Source organism: Mustela lutreola, chromosome 14, assembly GCF_030435805.1.
Source record: "Mustela lutreola isolate mMusLut2 chromosome 14, mMusLut2.pri, whole genome shotgun sequence".
NCBI classification, from domain to species: domain Eukaryota; kingdom Metazoa; phylum Chordata; class Mammalia; order Carnivora; family Mustelidae; genus Mustela; species Mustela lutreola.
In genome coordinates this window covers 7,458,928-7,478,177 of record NC_081303.1, presented here as the reverse complement: position 1 = coordinate 7,478,177, position 19,250 = coordinate 7,458,928, and the positions used below count along the sequence as shown (strand labels likewise).

Here is a 19,250-nt window from a genome sequence, read left to right as displayed (position 1 = left end):
AAGGTATTCTGTACATGTGTGCTTCACAAAATTAGAATTTGAACACTAAACTTTCTGAGGTAAATTTATGCCCAGGTTCCTGGAGGTGCTTTTCATGAAAATCGGCATTTAATGTATATTTCTAGATTTGGCTTCCCCCACGATTTCCCCACTTAGGCTGGACGGGTTCCTACAATTGCTGACAGTCGACACAGTGGTCCTTTAATCTATGCCAGTTTCCAGAATTTATTGTTAATCTTTTGAGGTATATAATTTTCCTGAATATGACCTAGTTTTTATTTTGGAAGCATTTTAATGGAGAGATTTTAATCCCTGACTACATTTAACTCTTCATTAAACCAGAAGGAGAATTTTCAATTATGGTTTTGTGGTCCCTTTTCCATCAGCAAATGGAGATGTCTACTTCCTTTGCCCTTTTTGTGTGGTTAATGAGCTCCCAGAGTTTAAGCGTCTATTAAAACAACAGCTCTATAAAAAATTCCTTTGCTTTTGGGCAAGTTATTTATTATATTTCATGCTTTGATAAAACTAATCATACTGCAATCAATTCCTGATTATCTCAGTGTACATTGTTCATTATGTACCTTAACCACGATTCACTTTTAATTCCATTTTTGTATTCCCCCTGGCATTTAAGACATACCTGGCCATCTTCTTTCTGTCACTTGGTTTGTACTTAGAGAATGTAAAGTATACTTAATACCCAATGAGGCAAAACAAATATAGGCAAAAAAAAAAAAAAAAAAGAAAGAAAGAAAGAAAGAAAACCCAAAACACTTTTTTGACAATCTGTTAGTTTTGAAATATTTATACCACTGTGTTTCATTCATCACTCAAAACAATTAAAAATAAATTGTATTATTTTATAGAAAACTGTTCTTTTGCCAAAAATTCCTAGTAGAGTTGAGGATTAAGAGGAATCATTCAAACTCTCATTATGTCCTTGAGGACAGAATGACGGTCAAGTTTTCTATATAATTAAATAAAGCAGCTTTTTGTTGTGGTAGCTGTGATTGTTTATCTGTTATTCTGTTAGGCATAGGCCTTAAGAACTGATTTCATGGGACAGAGCATTCTAAAAAGTACCGTATATTAGATCTCCTGTTAAGGTTTGATCTATTTTAACGATGGGATGAATGGCCGCAGGTTTGGCTGGACCCATACCAGCTTCCTTGAACGAGTAGAAGAGTGACAGCATTTGAACCTTCTAGGCTGCCCAGTTTAATAGGATGAGCGGGAAATCAGGAGTCACGGTCCATCTCACCTTACCCCTTCATTCTCGTGGGATCCTTGGCAAGTCACTTACCCTCTGGTTAGGCTGCATCTTTTCCCAGTTTTTTCCTTTGCAATTATTGTGAAAATGAAGGCAATCACTTGTAAAAATGTTCTGTAAACTCTAAAGCTTTGTATGTTAGCTACACTTCTTAATGCAGGAAAAAACTTGACTTGGCCGGTGAGTCAGAATCTTACTCATATCATGGCTCTATCCTGCAGGTTCAAGGCTGCCAAACAGCCCGCAGACATGTGATGTCCCATGGCCTAGCTTTTAAAAGTAGGCCGTGAGTCCAAGTCTTAAATTACCTCTGGAGACGTTTCACTTGTCAGGTTAGGAGATCCTATTCGATTTTTCTCTCCAATCAGCAAACTCATGATTTCCATCTCCCCTAAGCTAAAATGCATGCATCCTGGAATATTCATGACGAGGGTATGAATTGAGATAATTTTAGTCCCAGCATGTCTCTGGGAACAAAGCAATTAATTAACAATCCAGACAGAAAGGGGATGCACTCTGGAATTCTGGGTACTCACTTTATCATGTTGAACATGACCTCCCTTCTTTTTCCCTGCAATGCTGTTTGCAGATTCCCTTTGTGCTTCTGAACCAATGAGTGGAAGGAATCTCAGGCTGGTGGGACTTGGTACCTAGAAGCCATAAATAAAGAGTTAGTAGGACATAATTCAGCCAATTACTTCTGTAATGTGAGTTCAGGGATGGAGAATAGGGGGAAAAAGTTCCAACTGCTTTAAAACATGCTCTCCTTCCCAGATGCCCACTAGTCTTTCCTGACAATCTGTCCTTATCGTCACCTACAGCTGAAGTGTTAGCTCCTGTAATGATGAACACGCTCTTGGGAAGGAGGAAGAACATTTTAAGAAATAAATTAAGATTAATTAATTATAATTTCATCTTCAGTTTATTATTTCTGGTCAAATTAGTTCTTTTTTAAAATTTTTTTAAAATTCATTTGACAGAGATCACAAAGAGGCAGAGAGGCAGGCAGAGAGAGAGAAAGGGAAGCAGGCTCCCCGCTGAGCAGAGAGCCTGATGCGGGGATCGATCCCAGGACCCTGGGATCATGACCTGAGCCCAAGGCAGAGGCTTTAACCCACTGAGCCACCCAGGTGCCCCAATAGAATTAGTTCTTTAATTTAACAGAGATTATCTGGAGCGGAAACTGGAAGGGTGAGTCAGGAGGAAGAAATTCCGGGCAGGGAGACGGCACAGGCAGAGTCACAGAAGAGGGAAGAGAAATGATGCTTCAGGAAAGGCCCTTAGTGTGACCTGGCTGCAGTGTGAGGTACGTGGGGGAAAATGGTAGAAAATGAGGTTAGACAGTAAAGGCAGAAGCCAGATTATGGAAGGTTTGCAGGCTGGGCTAAAAGTGTTTGAATTTTATGCCGTAGGTGATGAAGAACCAGGATAGCGTCTGAACTAGTTTCCTGTGGTGTTCAATGTGGAATGGCAGAGACAAGGGATCAAGGCCACGGACACAGGGAACTAGAGACTTCTTTGGGATCGGACCCAGCTTGCGCATAGGAGCAACAGCTGGCTTGGCGATGTGATTTTCTTCAGCCTTGTTTGGTAGCCCCGGGTCAGGGATGAGACGTCAGATTCCCCACTGTTTTCTAAACCACCACGGTCCTCAAAACCTCCAACTCACCCTGTATATAGGCAGAGAACCAAAAACAACCCCTGCCTCCCGGTTTTCTGTCAGGAATCCTTCTAAGGCACGTCTTCGAATCTGCAAAACACAGGAGTGAATGTTTAATGCAGAGGGCACACTCCATCAGCAGCAAAATTCCTGGGTTCAAATCCTGACTCTGCTGCTTATTAACTGAACGATCTTGGGGAAGTTCTTCCTCTACTGACTAGTTATGAAGATGAAATGAAACAACATACATTGCGTGGTGTTACTCATATGTAAGATTTAGTATCGTATTATTATTACTGATAATGGCACGTCAAAAAGAAGGAAATGAATACATTTTATACAATTGAAAAAGAAAATGAATGGGCAAAACAAGATTCTGGTAAAAATCAGAGGTTCCTAAGAGAAAGGTGTTTTTACTCAACTTTAGCATTAAAGTTTTGCTATCTTACCAACCGTTTGAGAAGACAGAGGTGTCCAAAGGAGAAGGAGATCCTTGGGGCACTCGTTTCAAGAGCTTTAAAACTTTGCTCCAGATTTCCCCGAATGTATTCAATGCTTCAGTTAAATCACTTTAGAAGATTGTTTCTTGTTCTCAAATTGGGAGAGGATATTGAAAGTCTATGCCAACCTTTATTTTTAGGATGTGCTATTTCAATCCCATTCAACAAAGTTTTGTATCTCTTATGTGCTATGCCTATGTCTTTGGCCATAAAGAACTCAGGACTCTGGTGGGTAGGCAGTAAAGTAAGTATGCAAATATTCTGGTTGACTAGAGAACACAGTGAATGTATATGCTGGAAGACACAAGGCAGGAGAGATGGGGGTTGTTGGGGAATGTGGTATTAACATTTGTTTGAGTATCTGGGATTAACAGGTGTGCTTTTTTCTCAATTAATCCTCACAACAACACTTTGAAGGGCTTTCCAGCGAGGAAAGAGATACAATAATTTATCTAAGATTAGACCTAAGTCTCACACTCCACATACTGGTCCCTCTCCCGTCGGTGCTCCTGCCCTCTGGGAGCAGCCCAGTGCCATCTGGATAGAAAGGTGGGGGTTGTGGAAACTGTTTCATTTGGAAAAAAGTAAGTATTTATCAAATATGAAGTTGATAGTGTAAAAGAATAATGATAGAACGAACACCCGTAGATCCACTGCTCTGTTTTACATGGTGAAACAATTCTGTCAACTTTGGGGTTCTCAGTCCTTTTCATCTGCCCTTAAATGTAATGACTGTCTTGAATTTTGTATTTTTAATTGCCTTGCTTTTATTTGTATAACTTTTTTCTTTTATGAATTTAGCAATATTTTTAGTTTTGCCTCTTTTTGACTTTTATATGAATGATAATTAATATAGATATATTTTAAATTAACATACAATATATTATTGGTTTCAGGGACACAGGTCTGTGAGTCATCAGTCTTACACCATCCACGGCGCTCACCATAGCACGTACCCTCCCCACCGTTACATACATGTTCTTAAGCACACTCTTTCATTCAGGAGCATTTGTCAGACTATTATCCATATAGGAGAGGGTTATTTGGTCCATTTATGTTCACAGCTCCATAGTATCCTAATCTGTAAATGTGTTATAATTCTGTACCGATTACACCGTTCGTGAGCACTTAGGCTGCTTTCCGGTTGTTGCTCTTCCAGAATACTGCTCGGAGCACCCTTGTACCCGCCTCCGAAGCCCGTGTTTAAGAGTTTCTCTAGGGAACATCTCTAGTAGGCTATACCTATTTTCGACTTCACTGGTTAATGTTAAATTGTTTTCCCAAGTGCTTCGAGCAAGTTACACAACTTCCACCCCCACATTAGTGTTCTGATTGTGCCAAATGCACACTGGCCCTTGGGATACTCAGACTTTCTGATATTTGCCAATCTGCTGGGTGTAAAATGGTACCTCCTAATGTCATTGATGTGAATTTCCACCTTTTACCAATGAGGCTGAGCATTTCATCATGTGCTTACTGGCAATTTTTTTCCTTTTGTGATCTATTCAAGTATTTTACCATTTTTTAAATTGGACTGTCTTTTCTTCTTATTGATTTCTTAGGAATTCTTTTGTATTCTAGACACTAATCCCTCGTCAGTTACAAAGATAGGATGGACTTGACAGGCAGAGAAAGCCTTGGATGTGACAAGGACAGCTCATGTGAACTAAGGGACAGAAGACAGGAATGCTCAGGAAACAACTAGCAAAACTGATTTGTAGAGGGCCACAGTAGGTTGATAATGGGAGATTTGTTTAGAAAGGTTAAGTTTGGTTTATTGTGTGGAAGATCTTGAAGAAATCAGTTCATGCTATATACACTCTCAAGGAATATTAGAAATAGAATGAATAGGGACGCCTGGGTGGCTCAGTTGCTTAAGCAGCTATCTTCGGCTCAGGTCATGATCCCAGCGTCCTGGGATCGAGTCCCACATCGGGTTCCTTGCTCAGCGAGGAGCCTGCTTCTCCCTCTGCCTCTGCCTGCCTGTGCTTGCTTTCTCGCTCTCCCAAAAAAAAAAAAAAAAAAAAAAAAAGAAAAAAAAAGCATACTTAAAAAAAAAAGAAATAGAATGAATAGTGGGACCCATTTCTCCCCTAATTCAGCATTGATGTGTGTCAGTCCGTGATAGGCAGAATCATGGCAACCAAAGATGTCCACACCCTATTTCCCCACCCCCAGCCTATGACTACACGGCCTCACTTGGCAAAACGTCACTTGGCAAAATGTGATTAAGGTCAGAAACCTGGAGATGGATTTTCCAGGGGGGCCCAATCTCATCACAAGCATCCTTAAAAGAAGAGAACATTTCCTGCTGGGTTGGAGACTTGTGACCCCCAGGAAACCATCAGGGAGAAACCATATTTTTGGCTTTGAAGACAAAGGAAGAGGGCCACAAACTAAAGCAATGAGATTCTCCCCTTAGAGCTTCCAGGAAAGGAACAGAGCTCCGGCAACATCTTAATTTTAGCCCAGGCACAACCAGATCAGACTTTTGACACACAGAATTGTAAGATAATTAGTTCGTGTTTAAACCACCAAATATGTAGTAATTCCTAAGAGCAGCAATAGAAAGCTAATACACTGGGGAGATCTAAATTCAGGAAAACAAAAGCCAAGAGCTTTCTCTTGTTTGTTTGGGATTTTTTTTTGTTGTTGTTCATTTGTTTCATGGCTACCTTGGGAGAAGAAAGAGACTTGAAAAACTTAAAGTCATGATCCACTTCAAAGGCCTTGGGAGGTGTACGTTTGAAAAGCAAAGACATTGAGCTCATTTTTTTCCATCTGCATAAAAAGATACAAAGAAAACTGTTCAGCGCATACCCACATCTTTTATCCTTTGCCTACTAAACAAATAGCCATTACATCCTTCTTTCTTTGGTCCCTGGTTCTTTGGCTCCCATGGCACCAGTCCTGATGATGCTATGGCTGCCCTTAGGTCACTCCCTATTGGCTCACTTGAATACCCTGGGCGTGCCTACCGTGTGCTTAGCAGTAAGCTAAGACTTGGGTATAGAAAGATGTACAGAACATGGTCTTAATTTTCAAGGAACTCACAGAGTTAGTGAAGGAGATGCATATGACCAAATTAGAATATACAATTTTGAGTACTAAGACAGATGGTTGCGGTCAAGGCTCAGCAATTACCCAAGGGAGAATGACCAACTTTGCTTGGTGAACTTTTACTACATCTTGGAGTCTTGGCTCTATGACACCACCTCTCATGTTTTGGCAAGACTTCTTCTCCAGGGCTCTTGCTGGCTAGTCTTGAGCTCTTCAGCAGGGTTTGGCAGCCACTTGGAATCCTTGTTGATTTTTCTCAAACTGGTCCTGTCTTAATCCAAATTCTATGTTGACTGTGATTCTTAGTTTCTCTTCCTTTTTATTCTACCAGCTGTTGGACTGGATAATGGCACTGAGTCTCTCTAGCTTTGACCCACTCGGGATTTTCCTAAAGGACTTTATTTTAGATAATCCCCTCTGATTCTTCCCACTTTGGGCTCATCTAGTCAGTTTTCCCAGGCCTAATTTATTCCATGTTGCCAGTCCAGGTAGGACTGGTCCCCTGAGGTTATCCACCAGGCTTTGCTGATGTTGAACTCAAATGAGCACTGATCTCTTCCATTATGACAAAGATCCAATCAAAACCAGAACTGAACATTACAAAAGGACAAAACACCTTCCACCAACTCCCTACTTCCTCCTGAGGAACTGTTTCTTCCTCCAAGACTTTAAGCAATGGTCATGTCTCTGAGACACAATCAAGCCCATGAATCACACTCTTATTCAAATTTAGAGCTATCTGACTTCCTTACAAAGTAACCTAAAGGATTGTCACCTCATGTCTCCTATTTTTTTCTCAAGCATTTGCTTGTGGCTTTCTTTTTGGCATCCAGGTGAGTCTATCTTAATGCTCATTAAATATCTCCACTTGGATGTCTCACAAGCATTTAAACTTAAACCTGTCCAAAACCAAACGCACTATCCTTTTCTTCAGACCCTTTTCTTGTGTATTCTTTTGTGATTTCTCTAAGGTTTAAAATCCTTATGTTGGCCCATACCAAGAGCCCATTGTGATTTGGCCTCTACAAACTTTCCTTGCTCTATTTCCTACCATGTCTTCTTTGTTGGCTCACTGAACTGCCAAGTCTTGAAAAACTTGATGATGTATCATAGTGTTTCATTAATTAGTGCTTTTCCTTAAATAGGATTCAACTAAGCAAAGAATACCAAAATTGCCTCTTTGGTCCTCTTTGTTTGGTTATATCCCCTAATTCCTCTGTGATTATCTTAAGAATTAAATTTTCTTAGAAATACCATTATATTTAATTATAGTTTTTTGTTTCCGTATTTCTCCCCTCCCCTGGACTGTGACATTATTGAAAAGCCCTGGACTGTTCACCTTTGAATTCTCCACATCCAGCCCAGCGTCACAGTGGCGGAAGAGTTTAATTCTTGTCTCTTCATCTAAAAACAACGCAACATGGGGCACCTGGGTGGCTCACGGGGTTAAACCTCTGCCTTTGGCTCAGGTAATGATCCTGGGATGGAGCCCCACATCGGGCTCTCTGCTCAGCAGGGAGCCTGCTTCTCCCTCCCCCTCTGCCTGCCTCTCTGCTTCTTGTGATATCTCTCGCTCTCTGTTAAATAAATAAAATCTTTAAAAAAATAAAAACAATACAACACAAAACAAAACAAAAAACAAAAACAATGGTCTTACTTTTGCCGGTCAAATACCAGAGGATATTCATATTTTTGCTTCTTCTCTGTGAACTTGTTTTCTTCTTTTATTTCTACCGGATATTCGTTAACATCACATGGCAAAATGAAATCACTTGATTGTGATAGTTCGAACATTCTTCGCTGTCCAAAATACCCATAGTAATGACCACTGAAGGCATGCCAGAGCCTGAGGAGAGGCAAAGGTAGGGAGAAGAAAGTGGCTGGAATTCAGTGGAAGTTATTCTGTTTATTGGATCATTTATATGGATTTTTCACTGATACATTAGGGATTTGAAGCTTGATGCTAGAACTCTTCCTATTAAATACATGAAAGTAATCAGAGCAGATCCATTTTTTTAAGTTAAAATTCTAATCTACAACAATTTTAGGAACTGTCAACTTGAATCTGTACTTATGAAACCCATTCAAGGAACAGATATTTCCTAGAATAACCCTGTTCATCCAAGGTGATCAGAAGCCATACTGGCTGGGTATTAGCTGAATTAGGCCTTTGAGTGGGCTACATCTCAGCTGTTTACCTCTGTATCCACATCAGGAGAACTTGTGGGATGGGTTTTATACGGACTCTTTTCCTATTACCACACCCTCTCAACCTCTGTCCATAACTCCTACTATTAAGGAAACACCATACTAATTTCTTAGGACTGAGCTCTTAAATGGCAGAAAAAATGGCTCCCATCTGTATTTATTATTTTTCCATTGGTTCAGTGTATGAGGTCCCTCTAGCAGGCTACTTGCTTTAAAGTACTACAGAATGTTGTTTGCAAGAGTATGTGCTCTAGGTCTCAAAGAAAGACAAAACGCTTTGTGGAAGATTTTTATATCTTGATTTCAACCTCAGAGTAGCAAACAATGGACACAGTCATCATGACCCATGAGGAGGACAAGCTAAATGAGTTAAGAGGTAATTCCACAAAGTCCAAGTGGTTTCCCAGGTCCAGGGGGCAGCCATTGAGGAGAAGACAGCAGAGGGATCCAGTCAGCACTGCTCACATCTGACAGCATCCTAAGAATGTAGCATAAACACTTGATATCCCCTACATATTTGAATTCCCCAACACTCTATCAACACTGTGCCCTTGCTGGAGCCTTGACCAAAGTGAAATGGAGCAGCCCTTCCAGCATGGAAGTTAGAGGGTAAGGACTATGTTCAGGACAACTCCAAACTCCCTGTGTTCTTGGCCAGACCTGAAGCAGCTTCTGCTCTCCTTGGTTTTGTGGCATTTGCTCTGGCATGTGGACTTCTTCTAGACAATTGGTCCCGCCTCGCAGCCTGATTTCCTGTGCCTCAGATACAGATCTTCACCCCTTCTAGCCTCTGTCCAAGAGCTAAGCCTTTATTACAGTATAAAATCCTCATCTCTTTGACGAGAAAGATTTAGTGTTAAAATTGCCTACCCTGCTAGAGAGCGGCAGCTAGTGTTCACAAAAGGACGGAGCTTAGTTATGAAGAGAACCGTCTCTGAAGGAGCTATTCATAGAGCTACTTTTTCTGAGCTGCGTATCCAGGGAGATCTTCACTTGAAGGAATCTTGAAAGTGACTTCTCCGTGCCAAGGGTGACTGGTCTGAGAAGGGACGGCTTTTAACAACGGGACTGTATGCACATGTGACATGTGGGGGGGTGTGTGTACGTGCTTGTGCTACCATTCCCCAATTAGCACTTCTGCTGACAGGTAGCTGAAAATAAGCTGGAACAGAGACCCAAGGGACAGAGTCGTGAAAACCATCTATAATAATGAAATGTCATGTCCTTAACTTTTCCTATGAATAAAACAACAGATTCCCTTTCTGGCTGAGGAAAAGCTCTATTGGACCCCAGGTTGACCTTACCCTCACAGAGTTACCTTTAACTCAACATTTCTACAAGTTGACCTTCACTCTTCCACACTAAAAATATCTTCCTCTTTGGGCGCCCCCTCTCTTCCCAAATGGTACCAACATTCACTGAGTTGTATAAGCCAGGAGATATTCTTGACATCTGTCGCTTACCTCCCCTTTCAGTTAAAGTTTCTGTCTCCCACATTTTACCTCCTAGACCGTTCTCAGACCCAGACTATTTCCTTGCGGCACAGTTGCGACTGCCCCAGTCCAGGCCACTGCCGTCGGCACAGACTTCAAACTGTTCTCTCCGCTCCCACCTTGCTGCTCTGAAATCCATTCCCTACATATTATTATTATTATTATTTTTTAATGTAAATCAGATGATGTCAGTCCTTCGCTTACAGTCCGTTGGTGGCTGTTCTCTTTCAAGGCGAAGATCCAGATCAGTCTCAGGTCCACACAGGGTCTTTTATACAATGCCAGATACTCCTTCCTTTGGCCTTCACTATGTTTGAGCTCTCCAATACACTTTGAAGTCTCTCTACCTCTCTTGATCATTCCTGACTTTATTCTCCCAAGAGAATAATTCATCACCATGATTTTGAGGCATTTTAAGATGCAGCAATTGGTCTCACAAAGTGTCATGACGTTTCCTTTCTCTTTGTCAATGTGTGTGTGTGTGTGTGTGTATTCAGCATTTTGTGTGTGTAAACTTAGCATTATCCAGGTGATGAGAAACAAGTAGACTTTGCAAAATCAATCCCACTGTCTGTGAAAACGTTAGCTCACTCCCATTTTCTCAGCATTAAGTAGCACTTTGCTACTATTTTCTTTGTGACTTTTGACCCTGTGTCTCCTGTGGCCCTCCCTGGGTGTGGGTCTATCTCTCTGAGATAATTATCTTGCTTAACTCTTCCAAATGAGTCCACCAAAAAACACATTTAATTAAGTATTTGTTATACTTCTAGTGTAGATGAGCAGGGCATCTCATCTCCTTGGGCATGGAAAAGAATTCCAAACCATGGCCCTTTGTGCATGCGACTCTTTGTTCATGATTTTATTTATTTTAATTACCCAATCAAGAGTGTATTCACGATATATACATACATATATATATATATATATATATATATATATATATATATATATATATATTTGAAATTTAGACCCAAAGTTTGACTTCTCATGCTCCAAACCTTAAGTTCACAATATGGACGTCCATACCTTATTGAGCCATCGATGGAGGCAGTAAGCACCAATTGCTTGTCTTCTATATAGATTACTTGAACAATTTCTAAAGAATGAGCACGCCAGACAAGCAGCTGCTTCAATTTCTAGAGAGCAACAATAAAACATATCCCTTGCAATAAGTATATGCTGATCAAAATCCAATCTTGAGCAAAACCATTAACCACTAATGAGCCAAGTGTATGAGTGAATGGTGTGGACGTCTGTACAAGATGTCGTCTCTCTCCCTGGTGTCTGCTAATCTGCACATATCCCAGAGAGGAAAGATCTTATGTCTTTTTTTTTTTTTAAGATTTTATTCATATATTTGACAGACAGAGATCACAAGTAGGCAGAGAGGCAGGCAGAGAGAGAGGAGGAAGCAGGCTCCCCGCTGAGCAGAGAGCCCGATGCGGGTCTCGATCCCAGGACCCTGGGATCATGACCCAAGCCGAAAGCAGAGGCTTTAACCCACTGAGCCACCCAGGCGCCCCAAGATCTTATGTCTTTAGCAATTTTTCATTTAAGTGAGGATTAACAGTGCCTTTAGTTGAGGATTACAAGATGAGCAGATGAAGGAAAAGCCTTAGGAGGAGAGGTGTTGGGGAGGCCAAGGCAGAGTGGAATCAGGAGCAGGAGGGAGCAGAGATGAAAGGTGAGGACCAAAGGGGAGGCTGGCAAAACTTTCTAGCCTAAAATTTTATCCAGAGATAGCCCTGGCTATTTTGTTCTTTGATTGGTATGTTCCTTCAAGTTGTGTGTTATTCTCAAGTGTAGAACCCTAGATTTGCCAACTGGGGAGCTGGCTTTGCACCAGCGTCCCCTTCGAGCATGTTCCCTTTCTTTCTCTGATGATCCCAGATCAACATGACTTCTTCCTGGGTCATCTACCTAGAGCATTTGTGTGGCTAGAATTCTGGCAGCTTGGGAGTTATCCTACGAGTCTCCTACTCATTTAGACTCTAACCAAGGCTAGACACAATTCCTGCTACATTTCTTGGCTTTCTGACTCAGCTCCCTCAAGTTGTTCTTAGAAAACCAGGGGGAAATCTGCCTTCTCCTACTTCTTCCTGTCTCATAGCTGGTCAAGAACATCTTGGCATCCAAGAGCTCTTTCTTGGCCTTGGAATGGGATTTGTCTCTAAGGCAAGTGTTTCTCTACTATGTGCCATATCTACAGTAAGAAATATATTTTACTTCATGATCCAGTAAACAGATAAAATACCTGCACATCCATTCTGAATGCGTTTCAGTATCATTCACACACATATACTTAACCTAACTCAGTGCTCTGCACGCTGCTATTGTCTAGTCTGTTCTGCTGCATTGCATTCCACTCTATTACCTTTTCTTAATGAAAATACAGTCACCACCCCTAAATTGACTTTATGACCCTAAAGTGGGTTATGACCTGTACTTAGAAAAACACTGTTCAGGGGCACCTGGGTGGCTCAGTGGGTTAAAGCCTCTGCCTTCGGCTCAGGTCATGATCCCGGGGTCCTGGGATCGAGCCCCACATCAGAATCTCTGCTCAGCAGGGAACCTGCTTCCCCTTCTCTCTCTCTGCCTGCCTCTGCCTACTTGTGATCTCTGTCTGTCAAATAAATAAATAAAATCTTAAAAAAAAAAAGAAAAGAAAAACACTGCTCAAAGACTTTTTTTCCTGTAGACCTGTGTATATTATCATAAGAATGATCTCTCTTTAGGTGGGCAGATTTTGACTATCCTATCTCTTAGAAGATTTTTATTACATGGAGCATCTTTTAAATAATTAATAATTGTTAATTATTAATTAGTAGTATAGGTATATTTATAACTAATTATTAATTATTTATGAATGATTGATAAAGAAAATAACTAACACCTTATGTATAGACTGACCTATTAGATTTTGGTTGTAGTTGTAATCTATAACTGCAATTGGCTTCATTCATGGTATATACTGGTCTGTGCAGAGGCGAGGCCTCCTGTAACCAGACTCTGTTGTATATTTGTTTTGTTTTGTTTTTTTAAGATTTTATTTATTCATTTGACAGAGAGAGATCACAAGCAGGCAGAGAGGCAGGCAGGGAGAGAGGAGGAAGCAGGATCCCCACTGAGCAGAGAGCCCGATGCGGGGCTCGATCCCAGGACCCTGAGATCATGACCTGAGCAGAAGGCAGAGGCTTAACCCACTGAGCCACCCAGGTGCCCCTCTGTTGTATATTTGTAAATAGGCAGACATGTACGAAGTGAAAAAATACATTGTCCGCATCCAGAAAACGTTGAAATGAGATTGACTATAGAAGAATTTCAATTAAGTGATTAAAGTCTTTGCTTTTAAGTTGGTAAAAATGCTTTAAGTCTAATTCAATATTATGTTACAGCTTTGTTTTTAAGATTTTTCTCTTAAAGGTCTGTAAAGGTCTTGTTTGCCAGTTTATGGAAAGTCCATTTACAAAACTATAGGCTTTGGGTCATATTTTTATGTCTTAAAATTAATAATAGAATATGATAATCATTGCAATTTAGAGAAAACAGATAACTTTCCACCTATACATGGCTCAAGAATGTTATTTGTTTTTGTTCCTCTCACAACATGCCTCGACTGTAGGCCAGTTATAGCTGTTGATAAATGAAACTCTAGGATTCATGAGTTTGAACTTTTTTTTTTTTGATGTTATTTATTTATTTATTCAACAGACAGAGATCACAAGCAGGCAAAGAGAGAGAGAGGAGGGAACAGGCTCCCCGCCAAGTGGAGAGCCCGATGTGGGGCTTGATTCTAGGATCCTGGGATCACAACCTGAGCTGAAGGCAGAGGCTTTAACCCACTGAGCCACCCAGGCGCCCCTGAACGTTGTTTTCTATTTGATAGCAGGGAGGGTTATATATAAGGGAGGAATATTAGATTTGAGGATCAGAAGCCTGGTTCTAGCCCCAGCTTAGTCACTACCTGTCTGTGTGCTCCTAGGCAAGCCAGTCTCTGATTTCCCCTGGGCAAAGTGGAGATAATGATACTAAAGCTAAACATCTGAACATTATAAGACTCTGATTTGTTCCTGGAAACAAAAAGAAAATTCTAGGGATCAAATGAAATAATGTTTGAAACAGTAACCATTCTGTGACACTCTGCAAGGAATCCAATCCTCATCTACGTAACCATATGTCACTGCCTATAATCCCAAAGCAAAAAAATTGCTATTTGCTTGCTTTTTGGATTTGAAATATGAACGTAAAGGGAAATAAGCCTAGGGTAAAACAGTGCTTCGTTGCTGCAACCTTTAATTAGTGTTGAGTCTTTATAACATATGTAGCTATATTTGTATATCCACATTTGTACAAAAATGCATATTTAAATGGTTATGAATAAGACTGGTGACATTTACATTGCATTAACACTAAAAAGAGCATAAAACATGTTTGAATTACAAGGAGGATTTAGCCTAGATGTGAGGAAGAGTTTCTTTCTTTGAAATTGAGGTATAGTTGACACATAATGTTATGTTAGTTACAAGTGTACAACACACTGATTAGACAACTCTGTACATTACTCAGCGCTCACCACGATAAGCATGGCTGCCATCTGCCACCCTCAAAAGTCGTTACAGCGTCGTTGACTGTATTCCCTATGCTGTACTTTTCATCCCCATGACTTTATTATAATGGTTGGACACAGATTAGACTTGCAAGGAAAAGTTATAGAATCTCCTTCTGTGAAGATATATAAGCTATATAAACTGACTACAGAGGACTAGACAACGTGTGAACCCTTTTAAGCTCTAGGATTCGGCATAAATTCTCTCAAGTAAGTGAAAACATTAAGATGACCTAAAGTAGCTCACTGCGGGTTCCTTCCCTCACTCATCCTCTCTTTTCACCACTAAACCATTGTTATTTGGCACGTAGCTTGTTTCTTGTTTCTGTTTTTATTTTAAGTATAATTAGCATACAATGGTATATTAGTTTAAGGTGTGCCATTTAATGACTCAACAATTCTATACATTTCTTGGTGCCCATCAAGATAAGAGTACTCTTAAGATTCAATAGTATTGGGTGCCTGGGTGGCTCAGTTGGTTGAGTGACTGCCTCCAGCTCAGGTCATGATCCTGGAGTCCCAGGATTGAGTCCTACATGGGGCTCCCTGCTTACTGGGGAGTCTGCTTCTCCCTCTGACCTTCTTCTTCTCATGCTTGCTCTCTCTCATTGTCTTTCTCTCAAATTAACATATAAAATCTTAAAAAAGAAAGATTCAATAGTATTAGATATGACTCAAGAGTAGGGAGTCATGTCTTGTTCTGTCTTTTGTCATATCTAGCACAGAGAAATGGTTAATTAGTATATTCTGGTTCATGAATTAAACTAAGACTAAAGTTCTTACCTTTTCTTCGTGGGGTGGATCCAGGAAGGAACTAATACTGCAAAGGATAACATGTCCTTCTGTATAAAATGTAAACATTGGAATCTTTAGTTAGATACCATGTTACCTAAGCAGATACTACCCAGACCACCAAACTAATCTGACTTAGGCATTTATAAGAGTAAATAAAACAGAATCTGAAAAACCAGAAATGAAATGAAAGAAAAAACTGTTATCAATATTTCTATGTAGGAATCCTGTTTTGTTGAGTATACATGGCAACTTCATTATGACTTATTATTGTTGTGGATACTCAGAGTTCTTCTAGATGTCAGGGTAGAAGAAATAGAAATAAACGCACCATTACAGAGAATCATCCTACAGCCCAAATTACAAAACTAGATTTAAAAAAGCAACAAGGACTAGATCTAAGCGTATTCAAACTGCAGAAAGAAAAAAAATCTTGAAAGAAACTAGAGGGAAAAAAATAGCTTGTTTATAAAGGAACAATATAAGAATTACATCTAACTTCTCAGAAAGTGTGCAAGCAAGAAAAATGGAATGAAATATTTAAGGATTGAGAAAAAAACCATCAACCTAGAATTCTGTATCTTGTGAAGTTGTCCTTTAAAAATGAAGGGGAAATACAGACTTTCCCAGACAAACAGAACTTGAGAGAATTTGTTGCTAGTAGACATGCCTTGCAAGAAATATCAAAAAGAAGTACTTGGGATGCCTGGGTGGCTCAGTCGGTTAAGCGTCTGCCTTTAGCTCAGGTCGTGATCCCAGGGTTCTGGGATCAAGTCCCATAGTGGGCTCCCTGCTCAGTGGAGAGCCTGCTTCTCCCTTTTCTTCTGTCCCTCTCCCCAACTCAGGCATGGTCTTTCTCAAATAGATAAATAAAATCTTTTAAAAAATACTAAGAGTTCTTTTTAAAAGATTTTATTTATTTATTTGTCAGAGAGAGAAAGCACAAGCAGGGGAAACAGCAAACAGAGAGAAAAGCAGCATCCCCACTGAGCAAGAAGCCTGATGCGGGGCTCTATCCCAGGACCCTAGGATCATGACCTAAGCCGAAGGCAGAAGCTTAATCTACTCAGCCACCCAGGCATCCCTGAAGTTCTTAAAAGAGAAGGAAAGTGATACAGGTAAGAAATTCAGATTTATATAAAGAAAAGGAGAGCATAATAAAAGGGATAAGTGAAGATAAATTAAAAACTAACAGCAGTGTATTTAAAGCAGTAACAGCAATAATATATTTGACAATTGTATCTTATAGATGCTTGAAATGAATAACAGCTATGACATAAGGGATGAGAAGGAGAACCTAGGAATACTTTGTTATTATAAGGTACTTGTACTACCACTGAGGTGGTGTAGTTTTAAAGTGGACATAAATTAGTTGTAAATGTCTATTTCAAACTCTAGGGAAACCACTCAAAAATTTTTAAAAAGATCTAATTGATAGGTGAAGAAAAGCTATGCTAAAAGAAAGTGGGATGATATAAAATGTTCACTTAATGGAGACATACAAATAGCTAACAGAGGGGCGCCTGGGTGGCTCAGTGGGTTAAAGCCTCTGCCTTCGGCTCAGGTCATGATCCCGGGGTCCTGGGATCGAGCCCCACATCGGGCTCTCTGCTCAGCAGGGAGCATGCTTCCGCCCCTCTCTCTGCCTGCCTCTCTGCCTACTTGTGATCTCTCTCTCTGTCAAATAAATAAATAAAATCTTAAAACAAAAATAAATGGCTAACAGACACATGAAAAAATGTTCATCATCACTAGCCATCAGGGAAATTCAAATCAAAATCACATTGAGATACCATCTTACACGAGTTAGAATGGCAAAAATGAACAAGACAGTAAACAACATGTGTTGGAGAGGATGTGGAGAAAGGGGAATTTTCTTACACTGTTGGTGGGAATTCAAGTTGGTGCAGCCACTCTGGAGAACAGTGTGGAGATTCCTTAAGAAATTAAAAATAGAGCTTCCCTATGACCCTGCAATTGCATACTGGGTATTTACCCCAAAGACACAGATGAAAAGAAGGGCCATCTCTACCCCAATGTTCATAGCAGCAATGGCCACAGTCACCAAACTGTGCGAAGAGCCAAGATGCCCTTCAGCAGACAAATGGATAAAGGAGATGTAGTCCATATAATTATGAAGTATGATGCCTCCATCAGGAAGGATGAATACCCAACTTTTTTATCAACATGGACGGGACTGGAGGAGATTATGCTGAATGAAATAAGTCAAGCAGAGAGAGTCAATTATCATACAGTTTTGCTTATTTGTGGAGCATAAGGAATAACACGGAGGACATGGGGAGATGGAGAGGAAAAGGGAATTGGGGGAAATCGGAGGGGGAGATGAACCATGGGAGACTGTGGACTATGAGGAACTAACTGAGGATTTTGGAAGGGAAAGGGGTAGGGGGTTGAGTGAGCCTGGTGTTGGGTATTGTGGAGGGCACGTATTGTATGGAGCACTGGGTGTGGTGCATAAACAATGAATTTTGGAACACTGAAAAGAAATTTTTAAAATAGATAAAAATTTTTTAAAAACCCACAAAAGGCAGAAAGAGAGTTGAAGACAAAAGTAAGAACAGAAAACAAGGGTAACAAATAGAAAACAGTAAGAAATATGATGGATATTAATTCACTATATCAATAATCACTTTGATGTCAACAGTCTAAGTAAGCCACTTAGACTGAGATTATCAGAGTGGATTAAAAGACAATACCCAATTACACGTTGCCTACAGGAAATCCACTTTACACATAAGGACATGTTATAGATTAAAAGTAAAGGGATGGAGAAGGGTCTGCCGTGTTAATGCTCATCAAAGAAAGCAAGAGCAGCTATGTTTCAAACAGAGAAGGCTTCAGAGAAAGAGAAATTATCAGGAATGATTGGGTGCATTACATAATGATAAAGGGGTCAGTTCTCCAAGAAGACCTCAATCCTTAACATGCACATGCCTAACATTACAGTGTGAAGTTAGGTGGGGTGAAAACTGATGGAATTGAGAGGAAAAATAGATAATGCCCTTTTATTGTTGGAAGCTTCAGCACCCCTCTTTGAGAAATGGACATGAGAAATGGACAGATCCAGCAGGCAGAATAACCGTAAAGTCATAGTTGAACTCAAAACCACCATCAGTGGACACCTCGGCGGCTCAGTGGGTTAAAGCCTCTGCCTCCGGCTCAGGTCATGATCTCAGGATCCTGAGACGGAGCCCCACGTCAGGCTCTCTGCTCAGTGGGGAGCCTGCTTCCCCCCCTCTCTCTGCCTGCCTCTCTGCCTACTTGTAATCTCTGTCTGTCAAATAAATAAATAAAATATTTTTTAAAAACCACCGTCAGTCAACTAGATATAATTAATATCTGTAGACTGCTTTTGCATCCAACATGTATTAATCTCAAGCTCTCATGGAACATTCACCAAGACAGACCACATTCTGGACAATAAATTATACCTTAACAAATTGAAAATAATAGAAATCATATAGTGAATGCCCTCAGTTTACAATAGAATAAATTGGAGATCAATAAGAAAAAGAGAGCTGGAAAATCCTAGAGTAAGTAGAGATGAAATAACATACTTCTAAATTATAGATCATAGAAAAAAAAACCTCAAGAGAAATCTTTAAATATTTTGAACTAAATAAAAATGAAAACATGA

General features: G+C 40.2%; 1 protein-coding gene across 3 annotated transcripts in view; it reads right to left on the bottom strand.

Moving 5' to 3' along the window:
* Positions 1–19,250, bottom strand: part of WDR64 (WD repeat domain 64) — a 140,094-nt gene that overhangs the window by 2,653 nt on the left and 118,191 nt on the right. For all 3 annotated transcript variants that reach the window (XM_059146297.1, XM_059146298.1, XM_059146299.1), the window contains 6 exons: positions 15,584–15,642; positions 11,221–11,330; positions 8,151–8,339; positions 6,109–6,214; positions 2,943–3,023; positions 1,810–1,923 (listed from right to left, as the gene is read on the bottom strand). In XM_059146297.1, coding sequence (XP_059002280.1) covers positions 1,810–1,923; positions 2,943–3,023; positions 6,109–6,214; positions 8,151–8,339; positions 11,221–11,330; positions 15,584–15,642 — 659 coding nt within the window. The remainder of the gene's footprint in view (positions 1–1,809; positions 1,924–2,942; positions 3,024–6,108; positions 6,215–8,150; positions 8,340–11,220; positions 11,331–15,583; positions 15,643–19,250) is intronic.